General features: G+C 44.3%; 1 protein-coding gene across 3 annotated transcripts in view; it reads left to right on the top strand.

The window, feature by feature from the left end:
* Window positions 1–18,672, top strand: part of tspan1 (tetraspanin 1) — a 67,669-nt gene that overhangs the window by 28,572 nt on the left and 20,425 nt on the right. For all 3 annotated transcript variants that reach the window (XM_086116709.1, XM_086116706.1, XM_086116708.1), the window contains exon 5: window positions 14,265–14,408. In XM_086116709.1, coding sequence (XP_085972835.1) covers window positions 14,265–14,408 — 144 coding nt within the window. The remainder of the gene's footprint in view (window positions 1–14,264; window positions 14,409–18,672) is intronic.

Here is an 18,672-nt window from a genome sequence, read left to right as displayed (position 1 = left end):
GTTTCATTGGGCAAAAGACTGCCCACACAAAAGTGAGAATGTAAAAATAACGGAGGATGATAAAACAGAAATTGATGAGTGTAATGTTACACTGCTCACCAAGGAATTGCCGACAGATGCAGAAATACTAATGACAGAATGTTTTGGCACCGCTATAATAGACACTGCTTGCACTAGAACAGTGTGTGGACAAACGTGGCTTGAACACGATCGTACAGTGTTGGGAAAGAACAGTGCAAATACGATGAGAGAGACAGAAAAGCCAAGTCACAGACCATTTAAGTTTGGAGATGGAAAAGTGGTCTATTCGGTGAAAAGTGTGAAGATACCGGCTAAAATTGGGCACACAAAGTGGAACATAGAAACTGAAGTTGTACCTGTCGAAATTCCACTGTTTTTAAGTAAAGCATCACTGAAAAGAGCTGGAACTGTTTTGGACATGGAGCGTGACAGTGCAGTAATGTTCAAGCAGCCTGTTAAACTGGACTTTACTAGCTCTGGACATTACTGTGTTAGCATTTTGGACTGTGACGATATAAATGACAACATGGATCCCATATCAGCTACTGAAGAGGAGATACTGACAATAACAGATGAAATGAAAACCGATGAAAAGATGAGAGTTTTAGTGAAACTCCACAAACAATTTGGACATGCCTCTGCTGACAAGCTGCAAAGACTCTTAAGTAGTTCTGGCAACAAGGACACTGGCTGTGTCAACCTGCTACAGAAGGTAGTAAGTCAATGTGAGGTATGTAAGAAATATTGCCGTGTCAAACCAAAACCTGCTGTTGGCTTATCACTTGCATCAACATACAATGAAACTGTTGCTGTGGATTTGCATGAGCTCGAGCCAGGAGTGTGGTACCTACATATTATTGACCAGTTCACTCGTTTCAGTGCAGGAAGTGTCCTGACTACCAAGAAGTCTTCTGAGATAGTGAAGTATTTTATTCATGACTGGATCCGTGTGCACGGCCCCCCTAAAAGACTGTTCAGTGACAATGGTGGGGAGTTCAACAATGAAGAAGTGAGAGACATGGTTGAGAATTTCAACATGGAAGTAAAGACAACAGCTGCCTACAGTCCTTGGAGTAATGGGTTGTTAGAACGACACAATCAAACACTAACTGAGATTATAATGAAAGTAAAAACAAGCACTGGATGTGACTGGAGCACAGCTATGGATTGGGCTCTAATGGCAAAGAACTGCATGCAAAGTGTCCATGGCTACAGTCCACATCAACTGGTATTCGGAGAGAACCCCAACTTACCTTCTGTGTTAATTGACAAAGCACCTGCTCTGGAAGGCACCACGAAAAGCAAATGGGTTGCAAAGCATATTTCAGCTTTGCATGCAGCGAGAAAGGCCTTTACTGAAGCGGAATATTCAGAGAGAATACAGAGAGCACTCAAGAAACAGCTGTGTCACACAGATGAGAAGTATGAACTGGGTGACAAGGTTTACTACAAGCGGTTGGACTGTCCAGAATGGAAAGGGCCAGGGGTAGTCATTGGACAAGATGGTGCTGTTGTTTTTGTTCGACATGGAGGCACCTGCATTAGAGTTCATCACTTCAGACTAAAAAAGGTTACTCAGGAACATGATGTTGACCCACAGACAACCTGTGATAAAGAGACCGACAGCAAGCAACGGTGTACCACTGAGGAGTTGGAGTTGGAAGAAGAAGGGCCTCATGCTGAGTACACAGAGAATGATCCATTGCCAGCTGTGGCAGACACAATGGCTGAAGGACAAGAGCATGACAGAAATACCAAGTTGAAGACTGGTCAAATTGTCACATTCAAAACCACAGAAACAAGCGTTCAACAAACAGCAAAGGTTTTAGGACGTGCAGGGAAAGCAACCGGAAAATATAAAAATTGGTACAATTTTGAACTTCTTGAGCCTGCTGGAGTGGCTGGCACCAGCATATCCGCAGATGTGTCACAATTAGAGAATCTTCAAATTCAGGTGGATCAAAATGTATCGGACTTCAGAAGTGAGGATATATATGTGCAGTGATTTGTCAAAAACAATGGACACTTCATTCAATGGAAATAAAATCAGCATTCCTGCAGGTCATGGAACTATCCAGAGACATTTTTGTCAAACCTCCCCCGGAAGCTAACAGAACAGGAAGACTTTGGAAATTAAAAAAGTGTGTTTATGGTCTGGCAGATGCATCTCGGTATTGGTACAACAGAGTGAAGGATATAATGATCGGTGCGGGAGGTACTATATCCAAAGTTGACCCGGCAGTTTTCTACTGGTTGGACAGTGAAAAAAATGTAACTGGGGTTCTTGCTTGTCATGTTGATGATTTCATTTGGGGTGGGTCTCATATGTTTGAACTGACTGTCATGGTGCATCTCAAAGAGAAATTCAATGTTGGTCGTGAAGCTCATGATAATTTTTCTTTTGTGGGTGTCGATTTTGTAACCTCTGACGACAGGGTAAAAATACACCAACCCACATACATCGAGAATTTACAGACTATACATCTAACACCATCGCGAGCAGCTGAGCAAGCTTCACCTGTTACTGATGAGCAAAGAGATCAGCTACGGTCGAAAATAGGGCAACTTTTGTGGGTTGCAAGACAGAGCAGACCCGATGTCATGTTTGATGCCAGTAATCTGGCTTCCGGGTTGAGTGAACGCTGACGCGTTTTGGCTGCCGCTGCTCCAACAGCATCACCTCCTTCTGGTCATCCTCCCGTCGGCCATCCAGAAATGCCGGCCGGTCCATTGACCATCGTGCGTTAGCCGGCTTGGCTAGGTCGGCTAACGGTCCCCGCAGCAGCGAGACTGCCGCCGTCAACTTTGGGCTACTTAACATCCGTTCGCTTACTGGGAAGGGTAATCTCATTCAGGATATCCTCACTGACTGTAAGATTGACATTCTCTGTTTAAATGAAACCTGGCAAACTCCCGGGGACTTCTCACAGCTGAACGATTCCACTCTCCCAGGATTTGTTTACATTTCCAAGCCCCGCGATTCCGGTTGGGGAGGAGGTCTCGCGATACTATACCGCGAGAAGTGGAAAGTACTTCCGGTTTCTCTCCCTCCACTTTCCTCCTTTGAATGCCTTGCCTGTCAAATATCCGGATCCATTCCCACGATTATTGCCACAGTGTACCGCTCCCCCAAACCCCACCGTGACTTCTTAAATGAACTGTCTGCTGTCCTCACCCATCTCTCCTCTCTGTCACCAAATATAATAATCCTGGGAGATTTTAATATACATATGGACAACACTGCTCTTCCTCTCACCATTGACTTCACATCTTCACTTAACAGTTTTGGTTTTGATCAATTTGTAGATTTTCCCACACACATCAAAGGTCACACCCTGGATCTGATCTGCTGCTCTGGTCTTTCCCCCTCCAACTGTACTGCTGACGAACTTCCAATAACGGACCACTTCCTTATCTCATTCAACATTATGCTCCAGCTCTCAATTGCCAAATCACCCCGGACCATCGTTTACCGTAATATTAAAGACATTAACATTGACTCTCTCACTGCATGGCTGACCACCCTGACTCCGGACATTGATTCCACTCCTGATGATTTGGTTTTCCGATATAACTCTGGTCTCATCAGCATCCTCAATACGCTCGCCCCTGTCAAGTCCCGCTTTGTCCTTTTTACTCGGTCTGCCCCTTGGTTCACCCCTCATCTCCGTTCCTTGAAATCCCAAACCCGGCAGCTTGAGAGACTTTATAGGAAAACCGGTCTCACTGCTCACAAGGACATCTGTGCAGCTCAACTATCCCTCTACATGGATTCTATCTCTCAAGCAAAATCACATTACTACTCTGGACTCATCTGCTCCAATGCTGGAAATACAAAGACTCTCTTTTCCCTTTGGAACAGAATCACTCAACCCCCTGACTCCCTACCACCTCACTTTTATTCTCTTGACACCTGCAACGCACTTCTCCTCTTTTTCAACGAAAAAATCAACAAAATCCACCAGCATCTGGGCTCCTCTGTACCTTTCCCCTCCTCTGACCTTCTCACCCCTTGCAAACTGTTCTCTTCTTTTGAACTCCCCCATCTCTCATTAATTTCAGACCTCATCATTAAATCCAAGACTTCCTCCTGTCAGCTCGATCCCCTCCCCACAGTTCTGGTCAAATCCTGCCTACCCTCTCTGCTTCCCTTCATCTCAGCCATTATCCATTCCTCTCTGTCAACTGGAATTGTTCCTCTGCCCTTCAAAACTGCAGCTGTCACCCCAATCCTGAAAAAACCCGGTTCAGATCCCAATTTCCCATCTTCCCTTCATTTCTAAAATTCTTGAGAAAACTGTCGCCTCTCAGCTCCACTCCCACCTCACCGACAATAGTCTTTATGAACAGTTCCAGTCCGGCTTCCGTCCCCATCACAGTACTGAAACAGCCCTCATAAAAATCACAAACGATCTTCTCATGGCAGCAGACTCTGGCCTAATCTCCATCCTCATCCTCCTTGACCTGAGTGCAGCCTTCGACACAATCTCTCACCCCATCCTCCTCAACAGACTTTCTACCATAGGCATCACCAACACCCCTCTACGTTGGTTCCACTCATATCTCACTGGCCGCTCTCAGTTCATCCAACTTAATTCTTTTACTTCACAATCCCTCCCCGTCTCTTCTGGTGTTCCCCAGGGTTCTGTCCTAGGTCCGCTCCTTTTCATTATCTACCTCCTTCCGCTCGGAAACATTTTTCGCAAATTTGGCTTACACTTTCACTGCTTTGCAGATGACACCCAGCTCTACCTCTCCAGCAAACCCGACACTTCTCTCCCACCCTCATCCCTCTCTCACTGTCTCTCAGAAATCAAATCTTGGTTCACCCATAATTTCCTCAAGCTAAACAGCAATAAAACAGAACTCCTACTCGTCTGTACCAAATCTACTCTAAACAAAGCCGACAGTTTTTCCCTCAAAATTGATAATGCCACTATATCTCTTTCCCCCCAGGTGAAGAGTCTGGGTGTCATCCTTGACAGTTCACTATCCTTTCACTCCCACATCAATAACATTACCCGGTCAGCTCATTTCCACCTTCGCAATATAAACCGCCTCCGTCCCTCACTCACTCCTCACACCACTTCTATCCTTGTTCAGTCTCGTCACTTCCCGTATCGACTACAGTAACTCACTTCTCTTCGGTGTCCATCAAAAATTCCTCCATAAACTTCAACTTGTTCAGAATTCAGCAGCCCGGATCATCACGAGAACCCCCTCCTCCATCATATCACCCCCATCCTCCGACAGCTCCACTGGCTTCCTGTCAAATTTAGAATCAACTTCAAATTACTTCTCTATACATTCAAAGCCATCCATAACCTTGCGCCCCCCTATCTGTCAGATCTTCTTCAAATTTTCATTCCCTCTCGCTCACTCAGGTCCTCATCCTCCCTCCACCTTTTTCTACCCTCTGCCCGTCTCAGTACAATGGGGTGCAGAGCCTTCAGTCGCTCTGCCCCCAAACTCTGGAACTCACTTCCTCCCAACATTCGTAATATTGACTCTCTTTCCATATTCAAAACCCAGCTCAAAACCCACCTATTCAGACTTGCTTATCCACCTTAACTCTGTCTTTCTTTGTTTATTATTTTATCTGTGGTTTTATTATTGCTCTTGGTTGTAAAGTGTCCTTGAGTGTTGTGAAAGGCACTTGCAAATGTAATGCATAATTATTATTATTATTAATCTGGCTGCAAATCTCAAATATGCTGCCATACAAACAATTCATGAAGCAAACAGAGTTGTGTCTAAGCTTAAGACCAAATCAGTTGAGTTGAGCTTTAGACACCTCGGTAAATCAGAATCAGAATCAGAATCACAATCATCTTTATTGGCCAAGTATGTAGAACACACAAGGAATTTGTCTCCGGTATAACACGCTGCATTAGTATCATCGTAAACAACAAATCATTGAACCATTTTAGAGTAACCAGTAGCAGTATTTGTAGTAAAAGAAGAGTGACTACGTCAGTGACTGTTTAAGGAGTTAATGGCTAGAGGGAAGAAGCTGTTTAAGTGTCTACTGGATTTGGTGCGCAGGGATCTGTAGCGTCTGCCTGAGGGGAGTAGCTGGAAAAGGTGGTGGGCAGGGTGCGGGGGATCCAGGAGGATTTTCCGTGCCCTTGTCTTGATTCTTGCAGTGTGCAAGTCCTCAAGAGTGGGTAGGGCGGTGCCAACGATTTTTTCCGCCGTCCTAACTGTCCGTTGAAGTCGGATTTTGTCCTTTTTTGTGGCGGCCCCAAACCAAACCGTGATGGAAGAACACAGGATTGATTCGATGACTGCCGTGTAGAACTGTCGTAGCACCTCCTGTGGCAGGCCATGCTTCCTCAGCAGCCTCAGGAAGTACATCCTCTGCCGGGCCCTTTTCAGGATGGAGATGGTGTTGACTTCCCACTTCATGTCCTGGGAGACTGTGATTCCCAGGAACTTGAAGGTCTCGACGGTTGACACAGGGCAGTTGGATAGTGTGAGGGGCAACTGTGGAGAAGAATGTTTCCTGAAGTCCACGATCATCTTTACAGTCTTGAGCGTGTTCAGCCCGAGGTTGTGTCGGCTGCACCAGAGCTCCAGCTGCTCCACTTGTTGGCGGTACGCAGACTCGTCACCGTCTTTGATGAGACCGATGACCGTGGTGTCGTCTGCGAACTTTATGAGTTTGACAGCTGGATCTGTTGAGGTGCAATCGTTTGTGTAGAGAGAGAAGAGCAGTGGAGAGAGAACACATCCCTGTGGGGCTCCAGTGCTGGTGGTGCGTATTGATGATGTTGTTGCTCCCAGTCTCACCTGTTGTGTCCGTCCCGTCAGGAAGCTGAGGATCCACTGGCAGATCGTAGGGGACACACCGAGGTGGAGAAGTTTGGGGGTGAGGAGTTCCGGGATGATGGTGTTGAACGCAGAGCTGAAATCCACAAACAGAATCCTTGCATAGGTCCCTGTGCTGTCGAGGTGCTCGAGGATGTAGTGCAGACCTATGTTGACTGCGTCTTCCACAGACCTGTTTGTCCGGTAGGCAAACTGGAGAGGGTCCAGCAGGGGTCCGGTGACGTTCTTTAGGTGGTTCAGCACAAGGCGTTCAAAGGACTTCATGACCACAGACGTCAGGGCGACAGGCCTATAGTCGTTCAGTTCCGATGTTGCCGATTTCTTGGGAACTGGGATGATGGTAGACTGTTTGAAGCAGGATGGGACCTCACACAGCTCCAGAGATCTCTTGAAGATTTGTGTGAAGACCGGAGCCAGCTGGTCAGCGCAGACTTTCAGGCAGGAGGGGGACACTTTGTCGGGCCCCGCAGCTTTCTTGATCTTCTGCTGCTTGAAGAGCCGTCTCACGTCCTGTTCGTGGATCTGTAGAGGAGAAAAAGAGGGTGGAGGGGTAGATAGAGTAGTTTCTGGTAGTGGGTGTGTGTGGGAAATGGGGGTGTCCTTTTCAAATCGGCAGAAAAACATGTTTAGTTCATTAGCAAGACCCTTATTGTTCACTGTTTGGGGGGATGGCATTCTATAGTTAGTGATTGCTTTCAGGCCATTCCATACAGATGCAGAGTCGTTAGCAGAGAACTGGTTTTTCAGCCTCTCTGCATAGCTTCTCTTAGCGATGTTAATTTCCTTTGTCAATTGGTTTCGGGCGTGTTTGTACAGTGCCCGATCTCCACTTCTAAATGCGGCCTCTTTCTCTTTCCTGAGTTGCCCGAGTTTGGGAGTAAACCATGGCTTGTTATTGTTGAAGGAGCGGAAGGACTTCGTTGGTACACACATGTCCTCACAGAAACTGATGTATGATGTTACAGTGTCTGTGTATTCATCCAGTGTGCCCGTTGAAGTTTCAAAGACGCCCCAATCAGTGCAGTCTAAGCATTCTTGTAGAGCTAGCTTTGCTTCATCTGTCCATTTTTTCACAGTCTTAACAACCGGTTTAGCACATTTGAGTTTCTGTCTGTATGTAGGTATTAAGTGGATTAAATTGTGGTCAGAAAGACCCAATGCTGCACGGGCGACCGATCGGTATGAATTTTTGATTGTTGTATAGCAGTGGTCTAGAATGTTGCCTTCTCTGGTGAAACAGTCGATGTGCTGCTTATATCTGGGAAGTTCACGGTTAAGATGTGCTCTATTAAAATCGCCCAAAATTATCAGGGGTGACTCTGGGTATTTTAGTTCGAGTTTGTTTACTTGTTCGGCTAGCGTTTGTATCGCCGTGTTAGCGTTAGCTTGTGGCACAATGTAAACACCGATTAGTAAAAAGGAGGTGAACTCACGTGGCGAGTAGAATGGCTTGCAGTTTAAAGACAGCGACTCCAGGTCCGGGCTGCAGTGTGCGTCGAGCTTCGTGACATCAGTGCACCATTCTTTGTTGATATAGAAGCAAATCCCGCCACCTTTCGATTTCCCTGATAGCTCCGTGTCGCGGTCGGCTCGGAGAAGGCGGAAGCCGGGTAGATGTAGCGCGGAATCCGGGTGGCGGTCACTGAGCCAGGTTTCAGTGAAGCAGAGCGCAGCAGAACGTGCAAAGGTTTTGTTGGTCTTTGTGAGGAGAAGAAGTTCATCCATCTTGTTTGCATACACTGATGCATCTTTTGCAAATCTCTCTGATGGGGGCACCCAAGGTGGGCACTTTGTTGTTTTGATGGGCGAAAGCGGCCGGTTTTCTCCCATCTCGTGGCAGTCAAAGAAAATTAAGAGAATTGTCAGGAGTACACGAGCAGGTGAGACATTGGCTATGGCTGAGGGAATTGACAATGCCATTTTTCTGTCAACATTATTCTCTGAGCTCTATGCTGATAGTACTAACCAATATGTGCCGATCATTTGTGTCACCGATAATCATTCGCTTATGGAGGCATTCAAATCCACCAAGTCTGTTGCTGAGAAAAGGCTACGCTTGGAAATCAGTTCTATTAAAGAGCTGATCCAATCAAAAGGAGTCCAACGGGTGCTATGGTCAAGTACCAAAGATCAATTGGCAGACTGTCTAACAAAAAAGGGAGCATCTCCGGCATTGTTACTCAAGGCTCTCTATGAAGGGCATTGGACAATTAAATGAACCGACACACTGTTCACTATACACATTATACTTTCAAATGTAATGTTCAATTCTGCTTTTTCTTGTTGAATTGAGCAGTACATCTTTTTTTTTGTTAAAGAAGTCAAGTCAAGTCAAGTCAACAGTATTTATAGAGCACTTTCAAACAGCCATCGCTGCATACAAAGTGCTGTACATGGAGCAATTTAACATGCACAATAAACAGTAAGACAAATCGGTAATAAAGGCGGTAGAAAGCACCAAACAGTAAAACCAAGAACAAATCTAAGTCATGCTGAGTCGAATGCCAAAGAATACAAGTGAGTTTTGAGGAGGGTTTTGAAGATGGGCAGCGAGGAGGCTTGCCGAATGTTCAGTGGGAGGTCATTCCAGAGAGAGGGACCAGCAACAGAAAAGGCTCGATCCCCTCTGAGCCTCAGTTTAGTTCTTGGTACTTCTAATAAGGTCTGGTCCACAGACCTGAGGCACCGGGCAGGTGTGTAGGGGCGGATGAGCTCAGAGAGGTAAGGTGGCGCGAGATTATTCAGAGATTTGAAAACAAATAAGAGGATCTTGAAAATAACTCTAAAATGAATGGGGAGCCAGTGAAGGGATGCCAGAGTAGGAGTTATGTGCTCCCTCTTACGAGTACCAGTCAAGAGGCGAGCAGCGGCATTCTGGACCAGCTGAAGGTGCTTAATGGAGGACTGGCTGACTCCAAAGTAAAGGGCATTGCAGTAATCGAGCCGGGATGTGACAAAGGCATGAATTACTGTCTCAAAGTGTTCATGTGAGAGGAGAGGTTTTATTTTGGCCAGCTGTCTAAGGTGAAAGAAGCTGGATTTAACAACGGCACCAATTTGCCGATCGAGTAGAGAACTGAGATTGTTGTTTTATTTTTAGTAATAACCTTTACAATATTAGAATGCTAGGGGGCAGTGTTGCCTTGAGGAAGGGGGTACATAGCACGGGTTTTGTGGAGTGTGGAGGGATGATCCTTCTGTTGGTTAAGGTGAGCGGTCGCAAAATAAAGAGTTCTACGACCATCATACAAGTGGAGTTATTATTCGCATTAACAGTATGGACACAGCGGGGGGCAGAGCAGCTCGTTGCAGATCTACTGTATATGCACAGGGGACTCATCTGTCCCAACAGGAGAAAGCAAGGGAGCTGAGTGGGCCGGGGCAAGCGAAGGACGACCGGTATGTCTGTAACTATGCCATGATCTTCAACACTGACTGCTTAGAGTGGGTAAAATGCCACAGCACTTTATGATGTCTTTTTGAAGGGGCTGGCGGACCCTGTTCAAGAACAACTACAGTGAAACTCCTCTACAACGAAATCATGTTTGCAGCAAGACATTTTTCACAACAGGGGATTTGCACTGTAGCAAATTTGATCTCAGATGTAAACACACACACACAAACACACACAAACGTATGTGTACACGCACACACAATCGTATGTGTACTCTTTATTTTTATTTCAATAGTGCATAAGTATGAGCACACTTATTTGACACTTCATATTGTCAGTGTAGAAAGAAAAAAAGGGAAAGAAATTGTGAAATTTACGATCAGCATTCAACTTTCACTTACATCAATTTCTTGGATAATGTCTTTTATTTTGCTTGCTCCGTCTTTCATTTTGATCACTTTTACCCTCTCTTCCAGCATCAGAGCTTTTCTTGTCTTAGCTGCTTGACATCCAAAGGTCCATTTTGTAGCCATTTTAGCAATGCAACGTCCATACTCGTCTGAATCTAACAATAACAAATACTGGCTTTTCTTTCCACCATCTCACTGTCTTTAACTCGACCTCCCCTCGATCGCCACCCAAGACAGCGTTGCTCAGCCAATGTCATGCAATGAACTTTTAAGCCAGCCACGGGTCGCTTCGTCGTCCTCGATGGCCATCGTTAGCTCTCGAAGGCTAAAAACCTTACGCTAACTGGAGCGCTTCTCTCTCATTAGCGCTCCAGTTAGCGTCAGGTTTTTAGCATGATAACAAGTAAAGCATTTTCAAGGAAAATGCTTTACTTGTAATACGAGGAAACGTTTGTTTATTTGAATGTCCGTCGAGCCATAAGCAATTTACTCTGAGCAGCTAATCGGATGCATTCCACTGTATCTTCTTCGGATCTAGCTTCAGTATCTACACACATAGACAGTGAGGTCCCTCTTGGCCAATCGGAGGCCAGGATGATGCTCGGTAAGCCAATGGCAGGGCAGCTATGAGTATGTTGTGTTCAGGAAAGTCGCAGCTCTGACCGAAATAAACATTGTTCACGATGTATACCAGTGTGGTGGTTGCTGTTGCCGATTCCGAACGAAGCAGTAGGGGTCGCTGTTGGATTAGACTTCATTGTCGTGAACGTCTTCGCGAGGCTGGAGCAGAGAAAATGATTTCGTATAACGCAACAGGGTTTTTTTTCGTCGTATGGGGGGCAGTAGAATGGGAATGGTGTTAATGCATGAAGATTTTTTCACATTAGGGGGTATTTTCGCCCATGTGGGTTTCGTTCTCGAGGAGTTTCACTGTATTGCCATTAGATTTACCTGCAGACCTGGACTCTCTCTTTGCCCGAACCATTTAAAGAGACAACCGGCTTCAGGAGTTCCGGGTACTCCAAGGGGGGGCACCAGCAAAGACGGGTCTCCGCCTATAACTAGACCAGAATTTGGAAAGTTAGCAAGTGTATGTTAAATATGTTTTTCCTCATTCTTCAAAAAGGTTATTATTTTCGTAATTTGAGTTGTACCCATATATGTTAACCATTATTATATTGATGTTTCCTGTGTTGATTACTTGTAAAAGGAAATGACCTGCTTTATCGCATACAAAATGTAAAACACTCCCAGAGAACTGGTGTTTCAGATCCATGTGCCAACCACAAATCATTACCCCACTGACCTTTCCATAACCACAAATCATTAGTGACTGAGTGGGATTTCTGAATAAAAGAAGAATCATTTCTGTGCTGTTTAGCAAACAAAAAATTGCTTTACGCTTCACAATGTTTCTTGACTCCCTGTGACACTCGACTCCTTTAGACTTCCTTACACGAGGAAGTGACGCTTCCTCGGATAGACGAGGAAGTGGAACTGTTAATTCTGTATGGCACCAAAGAAAGCAAGTGGAAGTAGTAAAGCTGGTGAAAAAAGAGGAAAATAGTGTGCAAAACTATTGCATTTAAGAAAGATTTGATTGTGAAATATGAATCCGGTTTGCGTGTGTCTGTGTTGGCTAAGGAGTTCGGCATGCCGAAATCAACGATCAGCAGCATCCTAAAAAAGAAAGACCATCTTAAAGTCAGTGATGTGGCTAAAGGATCTTGTGTGTTTAGCAAACAAAGGCCACAAATATTAGAGGAAGTGGAGAAACTTTATATGCATGTAAGCGGAAAGGCCAAAACCCAACTTGAAATGCCCGTGACCATTGATCTCTCAGGCGGCACTGCATCAAAAACCAAAGTCAGTGTGTATAGGATATCTGGGCTCAGGAACACTTCAGAAAACCAATGTTGGTAAGTGCAATTTAAATCTCTACTTTGCAAAGCAAAAGCCATTCATCAACAACACCCAGAAACTCCACCAGCATCTCTGGGCCCGGGCTCATCTATGATGAACTGATGCAAAGTGAAAAAGTGTTTTGTGGTCTGACGAGTCCACATTTCAAATTGCTATTGGAACTCATGCATTTCGTGCCCTCCGGGCCAAAGACGAAGAGAGATATATGTACTCTTATAGACCAAAGTTCCAAAGCCAACATCACTGACGGTATGGGGATGTGTTAGTTCTTATGGCATACTTAGACATGTGTGAAGGCACCATTAATGCTGAAAGGTATATACAGGTTTTGGAGAAGCATAGGCTGCCATCCAAGCAATGATTTGTCATGGACACCCCTGCTGATTTCAGCAAGACAATGCCAAACCACACTCTGCATGTGTTACAATAGCATTAAGGTACTAGATCTCCCTGTCTGCAGTCCAGACCTGTCTCCCATTGAAAATGTGTGGTACAATACGATAACAGAGACTCCGGACATTTGAACAGAAGCTGTGCATCAAGCAAGAATGGGAACGAATTCCACTGACAAAGCTTCAACAATTGTTGTCCTCGGTACCCAAACACTTATTAAATGTTTTAAAAGAAAAACTGATGCAACAAAGAGCTTTTTTGTTGCAGCCATAAAATCTCAAGTTAATCATTATTTGGTAAAAACAATAAAGATGATCAGTTTGAAAATTAAATACTTTGTCGTGTACTCAATTATAAATAAGTTGAACATTGTTGGCAAATCATTTTATTCCGTTTTTATTTGGGTTTAACACAATGTCCCACTTTTAATGAAATTGGGTTTGTACATGCCGCTGATAATATATCATATTAATTGGTGAGGAAAGAAGAATTCAGCATCAGGGAACATTTTTTTGACATACAAGATGCATTTCCAATGCTGATAAGGGTGTTGGAATTTAAATGTAGCAATTACAAGCAACTATACAGACATCATCATGCCATGAGTTCGTTTTTTTTATCATGTATTTTTTTTTTTTTTATCTATGCCTGTCAAAATCTATTTAAGTGACTCACCAAACAGGTACACAATGACCTTTGGCCTTATAGTGCTTTACAATTGTTGTGATAATGAATGAAATAAATTAATGTAGGTTAGTCTACTCAAATGCCTGTTGTTGATTCAGCAAAGGCCAAGGTCCATGCATCGTCATTTTGCCATCTCATCAAAGACTAATACCATTTGTGCTTCAGGCGTGCCTCTAAATTAGGTTTCCACAGCAACACTCAGGCTAGAATAGTTTTATCTAGCCTACCATCATGAATTTAATCTCGCTCAAATGATAGGACAAAAGGCAATCAGAACGGTCCTGTTAGCAGAGTCGCTTCACAGCACGTGCAGATTGGCATCCTTCTGCCTAGCATCCAAGAATGACAAGTTGAGCAAGGTGTTTCCATTAGCCATGTATCGGCGTGTTTTATTGAACAGGTGGAGAGAAAAAGATAAGAAAAGGTGTGTCCCTTTTTATAGGGCCGACCACGTCAGTCACTCTGAAACAAAAGTAGAGCTATATTGCCCTCTACTGGCTCAGTCGAAAAAGGCAATCATACAATCCCAACAATTTGATTGTTTCAATGCCCTGAAAATTGTGTGTGTGTGTGTGTGTGTGTGTGTGTGTGTGTGTGTTTTCCAGATGAACTGCTGTGGTTTCACCAGTTCCGCAGACTTTGTGGATTCAAATTTTGCAAAAAAGAACGGTGGCAACCTGCCACCGTGGTGCTGCCGCACTAACACATTTCCCTGTAGCCCAGAGGAAGCAAAGAAAAGCTTTGTTCAGGTGAGATGCATCATGCTAATGTTCTTAATCTCGTTCTAGATGCAATGCTGATCATTTGTCATAAAGCTCCCTGACAGTGATACTGAATATGTTGATGTCGAAGTGATAATGTCTCAATTACTTGTTTAAAATGAAATGACGGCTTGTTTACTGCCTGCATTAAACTCAAACGCCTCTAGAGGCACCATGTCTGTGGTGGCGATTTGATTGATTTTAAAATGTTAAACAGATTTTTAAAAAACGTTTGAAATTTGTAATTAATTAGAAGGATGCTTCATTTATGAGATCAGTTTTTCAAGTGTAAATGTGTATAACTGATTAAATAAGAGAGGTTTTTATTGTTGCGTTAATTGTGATAAATTAATTACATCACATTGGATGCGTTAATTTTTTAAATCGCGGTAATCTACACTTTATTCTCTGCCTTTATTGTTTTTGTTGGTGGGTTGCCTTTTTCTAATAGCCCTTTTTATGTGTTGGCTTCCTGTGTTCGAGTTGTTGAGGGTGGGGGAAACAACTGTCAGTCACAGCCTGAAGTGGACATTGATTGGCTGCCATTATGTTGGGGCTTGTTTAGCTGAAGCTGATAGGCTCCCATTGGAGATGGGTGGGCTTAGTAAGCAGCGGTGAGAAGTATGTGAGAGTTCTCGGCAAAATGAATGGAAAATTTACATTCCAAAAACACCCTGACAACACAATTGCTAAAGGCAGAATGTTGTGCCTAACTTGTAAGAAGGAGTTTGCTTACCACTGAAGCAGCTCAAATTTAGCCTCCCACATCAATGCAAAGCGCCCAGCCTGTGCAGCCACAGCTAATGTTAGCACCGAAAGCAATAGCAATATAGCGAGGGAGCCATACATAGCAAGCTCTTCGGCAAACTAAACTCGAGAACACCCCACGTACGAGGCATAATTGATGTGTCCTCTGTAGACTACTAGAAGTGATTGATATTCATTTCAGCACTTTTAGTTTGTCATGATGAACAGTGTTATTTCTGAAGTGCTAATTTACAGCACTGTGATTTTTAGGGTCTGTTTTATTTATTGTTTATTATCTGAGGCAACTTCAGTGTTGAGTACTTGTATTGCTCAGAAAATTGTTCTTACTGTTTTTGATATCTTAACCTAAGCACTTTTTAAGGAACTGATGTTGTATTTTATTTTTATTTTGAAATTCTTTGGAGATTTACAAAAAAAAAAAACCAAAACAAAACAATGATATTTCCCCTCATGGTCGAAACTAAAGGTTGCAGGTAGGACTTTGACTGGTCTCAAATACAGCAGATATTAAATGGTGAGGACTGCATCTGTCCAAGTCTGCTGAAAAACAATAAAATACTTTATAATGCCACTTTTTTTTTTTATCTTTTGATCTGCCTCAATAATGTAACGAATTTAAAATGAAAGTAGGGGTTTTCGCAGTCATTTTTAGATGAGTTAAAATATAGATTAATTAGATTATTTAATTACAGACCCTAATTAATTAATAACACACTTAATTAATAACACACTTTTTTAATCGCTTAACAGCGATTAAAAAAGTACAGCATTAATTAGCAATAACAGCATTAATTACACAATGCATTTTTTGTGATGTTGACGTTTATTCTTTAGATCCATATGGGAATTTGAAGGGGTACATCACAAGAAAATTGACTGCTGTGAAAGGAGCAAAATATTCTAACTCAATAAAATAAGATGAAATGAAATAATAAAATTTACAAATAAAAACAATCTCCGCATGACGTAATGAAAACGTCTAGCCAAACGGCACTCATGAGGCTAAGTTAACAACTCAAACCCAATTTTAAGCACCTAATTAACCAAATTCTGCAAATGTTGCACTCAGATTCTACTGTTATTTCTCAAAATGTATGTGAAATGAGATGTTAGCCCTGATTTGACTTGCATCAGTGACCAGGTTTTTTTGAAGAAAGGGAGATATATGGCAGGAAGAAGTGAAAAAATGAAAGGGGGAAAAAGGAGCAAAATGTGGTCAACGTGGCCCACGTGGCAGTTGTGGTGCACTTCGTTATTGCAGAAAGACTTGGGTCTGAGGCCAAATAAAAGGCCTCTGAAAAGTGACATGTTGACCTGATTTCTGACATATTGACCTTTTTGACCGATTTTTAAATAAATCTTTGAAAATAATAATTTTAGCTATCCCTCAACCAGACCAAAACTAGGACATACTAGGGCACCCCAGGTATCCAACCAGACACAACACAGCCCCCCTGTGGACCTGATGTGGATTGTTTTCAGCAATTTTTGGCCACTTCAAAGGAGAAGAATCTGTACTTGGTCCTTGCGCCTTCTCGGCAGCATGCGTGTACCAGCACTGATTTTATTGAGAGGAATGTCGGCGCCATTTGACTGTCGGTGCTGTCATTGTTGTTGTTGTTAAGCACACAAGTTTGTTGCGCATGTTGCACATACAGCACATTTGACAATAAAGTTGAACTTGACTTGGCTTGAAGGGTTTTGTAGGGTTATTGTCTGCTCAGTTCCCCAGGTTTCATCACCTCTGGTAAGTCAGGACTTTGTTTCCACCTCTCCCAGATCCTAAGAGCGAGGCCAGGGTTGGTGGTTAGAATGTCTGGAGGGATCATTTCGGCGGTCCCGTGGATACTTGGGCATTTGAACACGTGCTCCGCTGTTTCATCCCTGATGCCGCATTTCCTGCAGACCATATCCTCAGCTTGATCAATCTTGTGGAGCCAGTATTTTAGTTCTGGGTGATCACCACTTCGTAGTCGGCCAACGGTAGTCTGCTCCTTCCTAGATAAAGTTGCCTCTTTCACACGGTTGACCTTTTTGCCTCTTTCTCCGTACACCTGCCTCATTCTTTCGTGTTGGATTGGTGGCCCTCTGGTAGCCCAGCGAATGGCTGCCTTGGCCGAGTCGTAATGGTTGGTGACCTCATCTTGCTCAAGGGCCTTGCCTTCCTTTACAGACTGGTCGCCTAGTTCATTCCCAGGGATTCCACGATGTCCAGGGCACCATGTGAAGGTAATACAGCAGCCCCTTTCATGCAGAAGAGCCAGGGATTTGAGGATTTCGGCTTCGTCCTCGTTCAGCGTTTCGCTGGAGGGATGTAGATTTTGTAGTTTTAGGACGCACGACTGACTCTCGGTTACAGGGCGGACTTCTTTCCACTTCGGTTCTTCTAGTAGAAGCTGCAGGGCGGCTCTGATTGCCTTCTCCTCTGCCTGGAACGAAGAGCACCATCTTCCTGCTGGCATCGCATAGGATTGGAGGACCGTCAGGTCACTCGGTGGGCCTGTAGTGGTTATTACACCGCTACCGCCTATGGTGGTACCCCACACCCCCCGTGCTGAGCTGTCTGTGTAGACTGTAGCCTCGTAGTCTTCCCAGTTCTCCTCTAGTCGCTCAAGGTGGTAATTTCTGTCTGGATCAACGGTCGATTTCTTTTGAAAGGACTTGTCAAATTTGGGATTACCGAGGTCTAGCCAAGGTGACAATAGGCCTGGTTTAGTGGCAGGTGTTTCTTCTCCAAATATTCTCACCCATACTTTCTGGGCTTTTGTACGCCAGCTCATTTTCTTTGTTCTCCGCGTGAAGGGGTTTTACTGCCGTTTCATGCCTTGGGTTACTGGGTTCGCACCTGAGTGATTTTTCCAAGGCGATGACAGATATTTGGGTGGAGCGGGTCTGGAGGGAAGGTTGGCCTCAGCCAGAATCGCCTCATTTGGGGTGGTCTTGAGTTGTCCGGTTATCACTCTTCCAGCATATCTTTGGCAGATTTCAAGTTTCTGCATTGTGGTTTTTGAGATCCACGGCAGCCAGACAGCACCAGCATAATCGATCTGCGAGAGACCTGTGGCGATGTACATTGCTCTCAGTGTGGACTTCTCATACCCCCAGTCGGTTGAAGCCAGTCCCCTCAGCGCTCCTGCTTGTCGCTTTAACCTATTCCCCACAATTGAACCATGCAGGTTGAAAGTCAGCTGCCGATCGTACGTCACGCCCAGGAACTTAGGGTTGGTGTTGTAGTGGACCGGTTGGCCGTCTAGCTTGAGGTTTGGGCACCAGCTCACCTCCTGGGAGTTCGTGCTAAAGAAGTTACATTCCGATTTCTGAGCAGACAGGGTCATTTTCTACTTAAGGCTCCACTGGGACACTGCATCGAGAGCCAGCTGCAATTCCTCCTCAGCCACTGAGAGATCTTTGTCTTGGACCCAGATCGCCACATCATCTGCAAACATGCTGACTTGAGGTACTCCTGGCCCGGTGTCTCGATCGT

Source organism: Hippocampus guttulatus, chromosome 7 (assembly GCF_054856545.1).
Source record: "Hippocampus guttulatus isolate MCC_2025c chromosome 7, RoL_Hgut_1.0, whole genome shotgun sequence".
NCBI lineage: Eukaryota > Metazoa > Chordata > Actinopteri > Syngnathiformes > Syngnathidae > Hippocampus > Hippocampus guttulatus.
The sequence above is the reverse complement of the archived record's forward strand: the minus strand, read 5'-3'. Positions and strand labels throughout refer to the sequence as shown.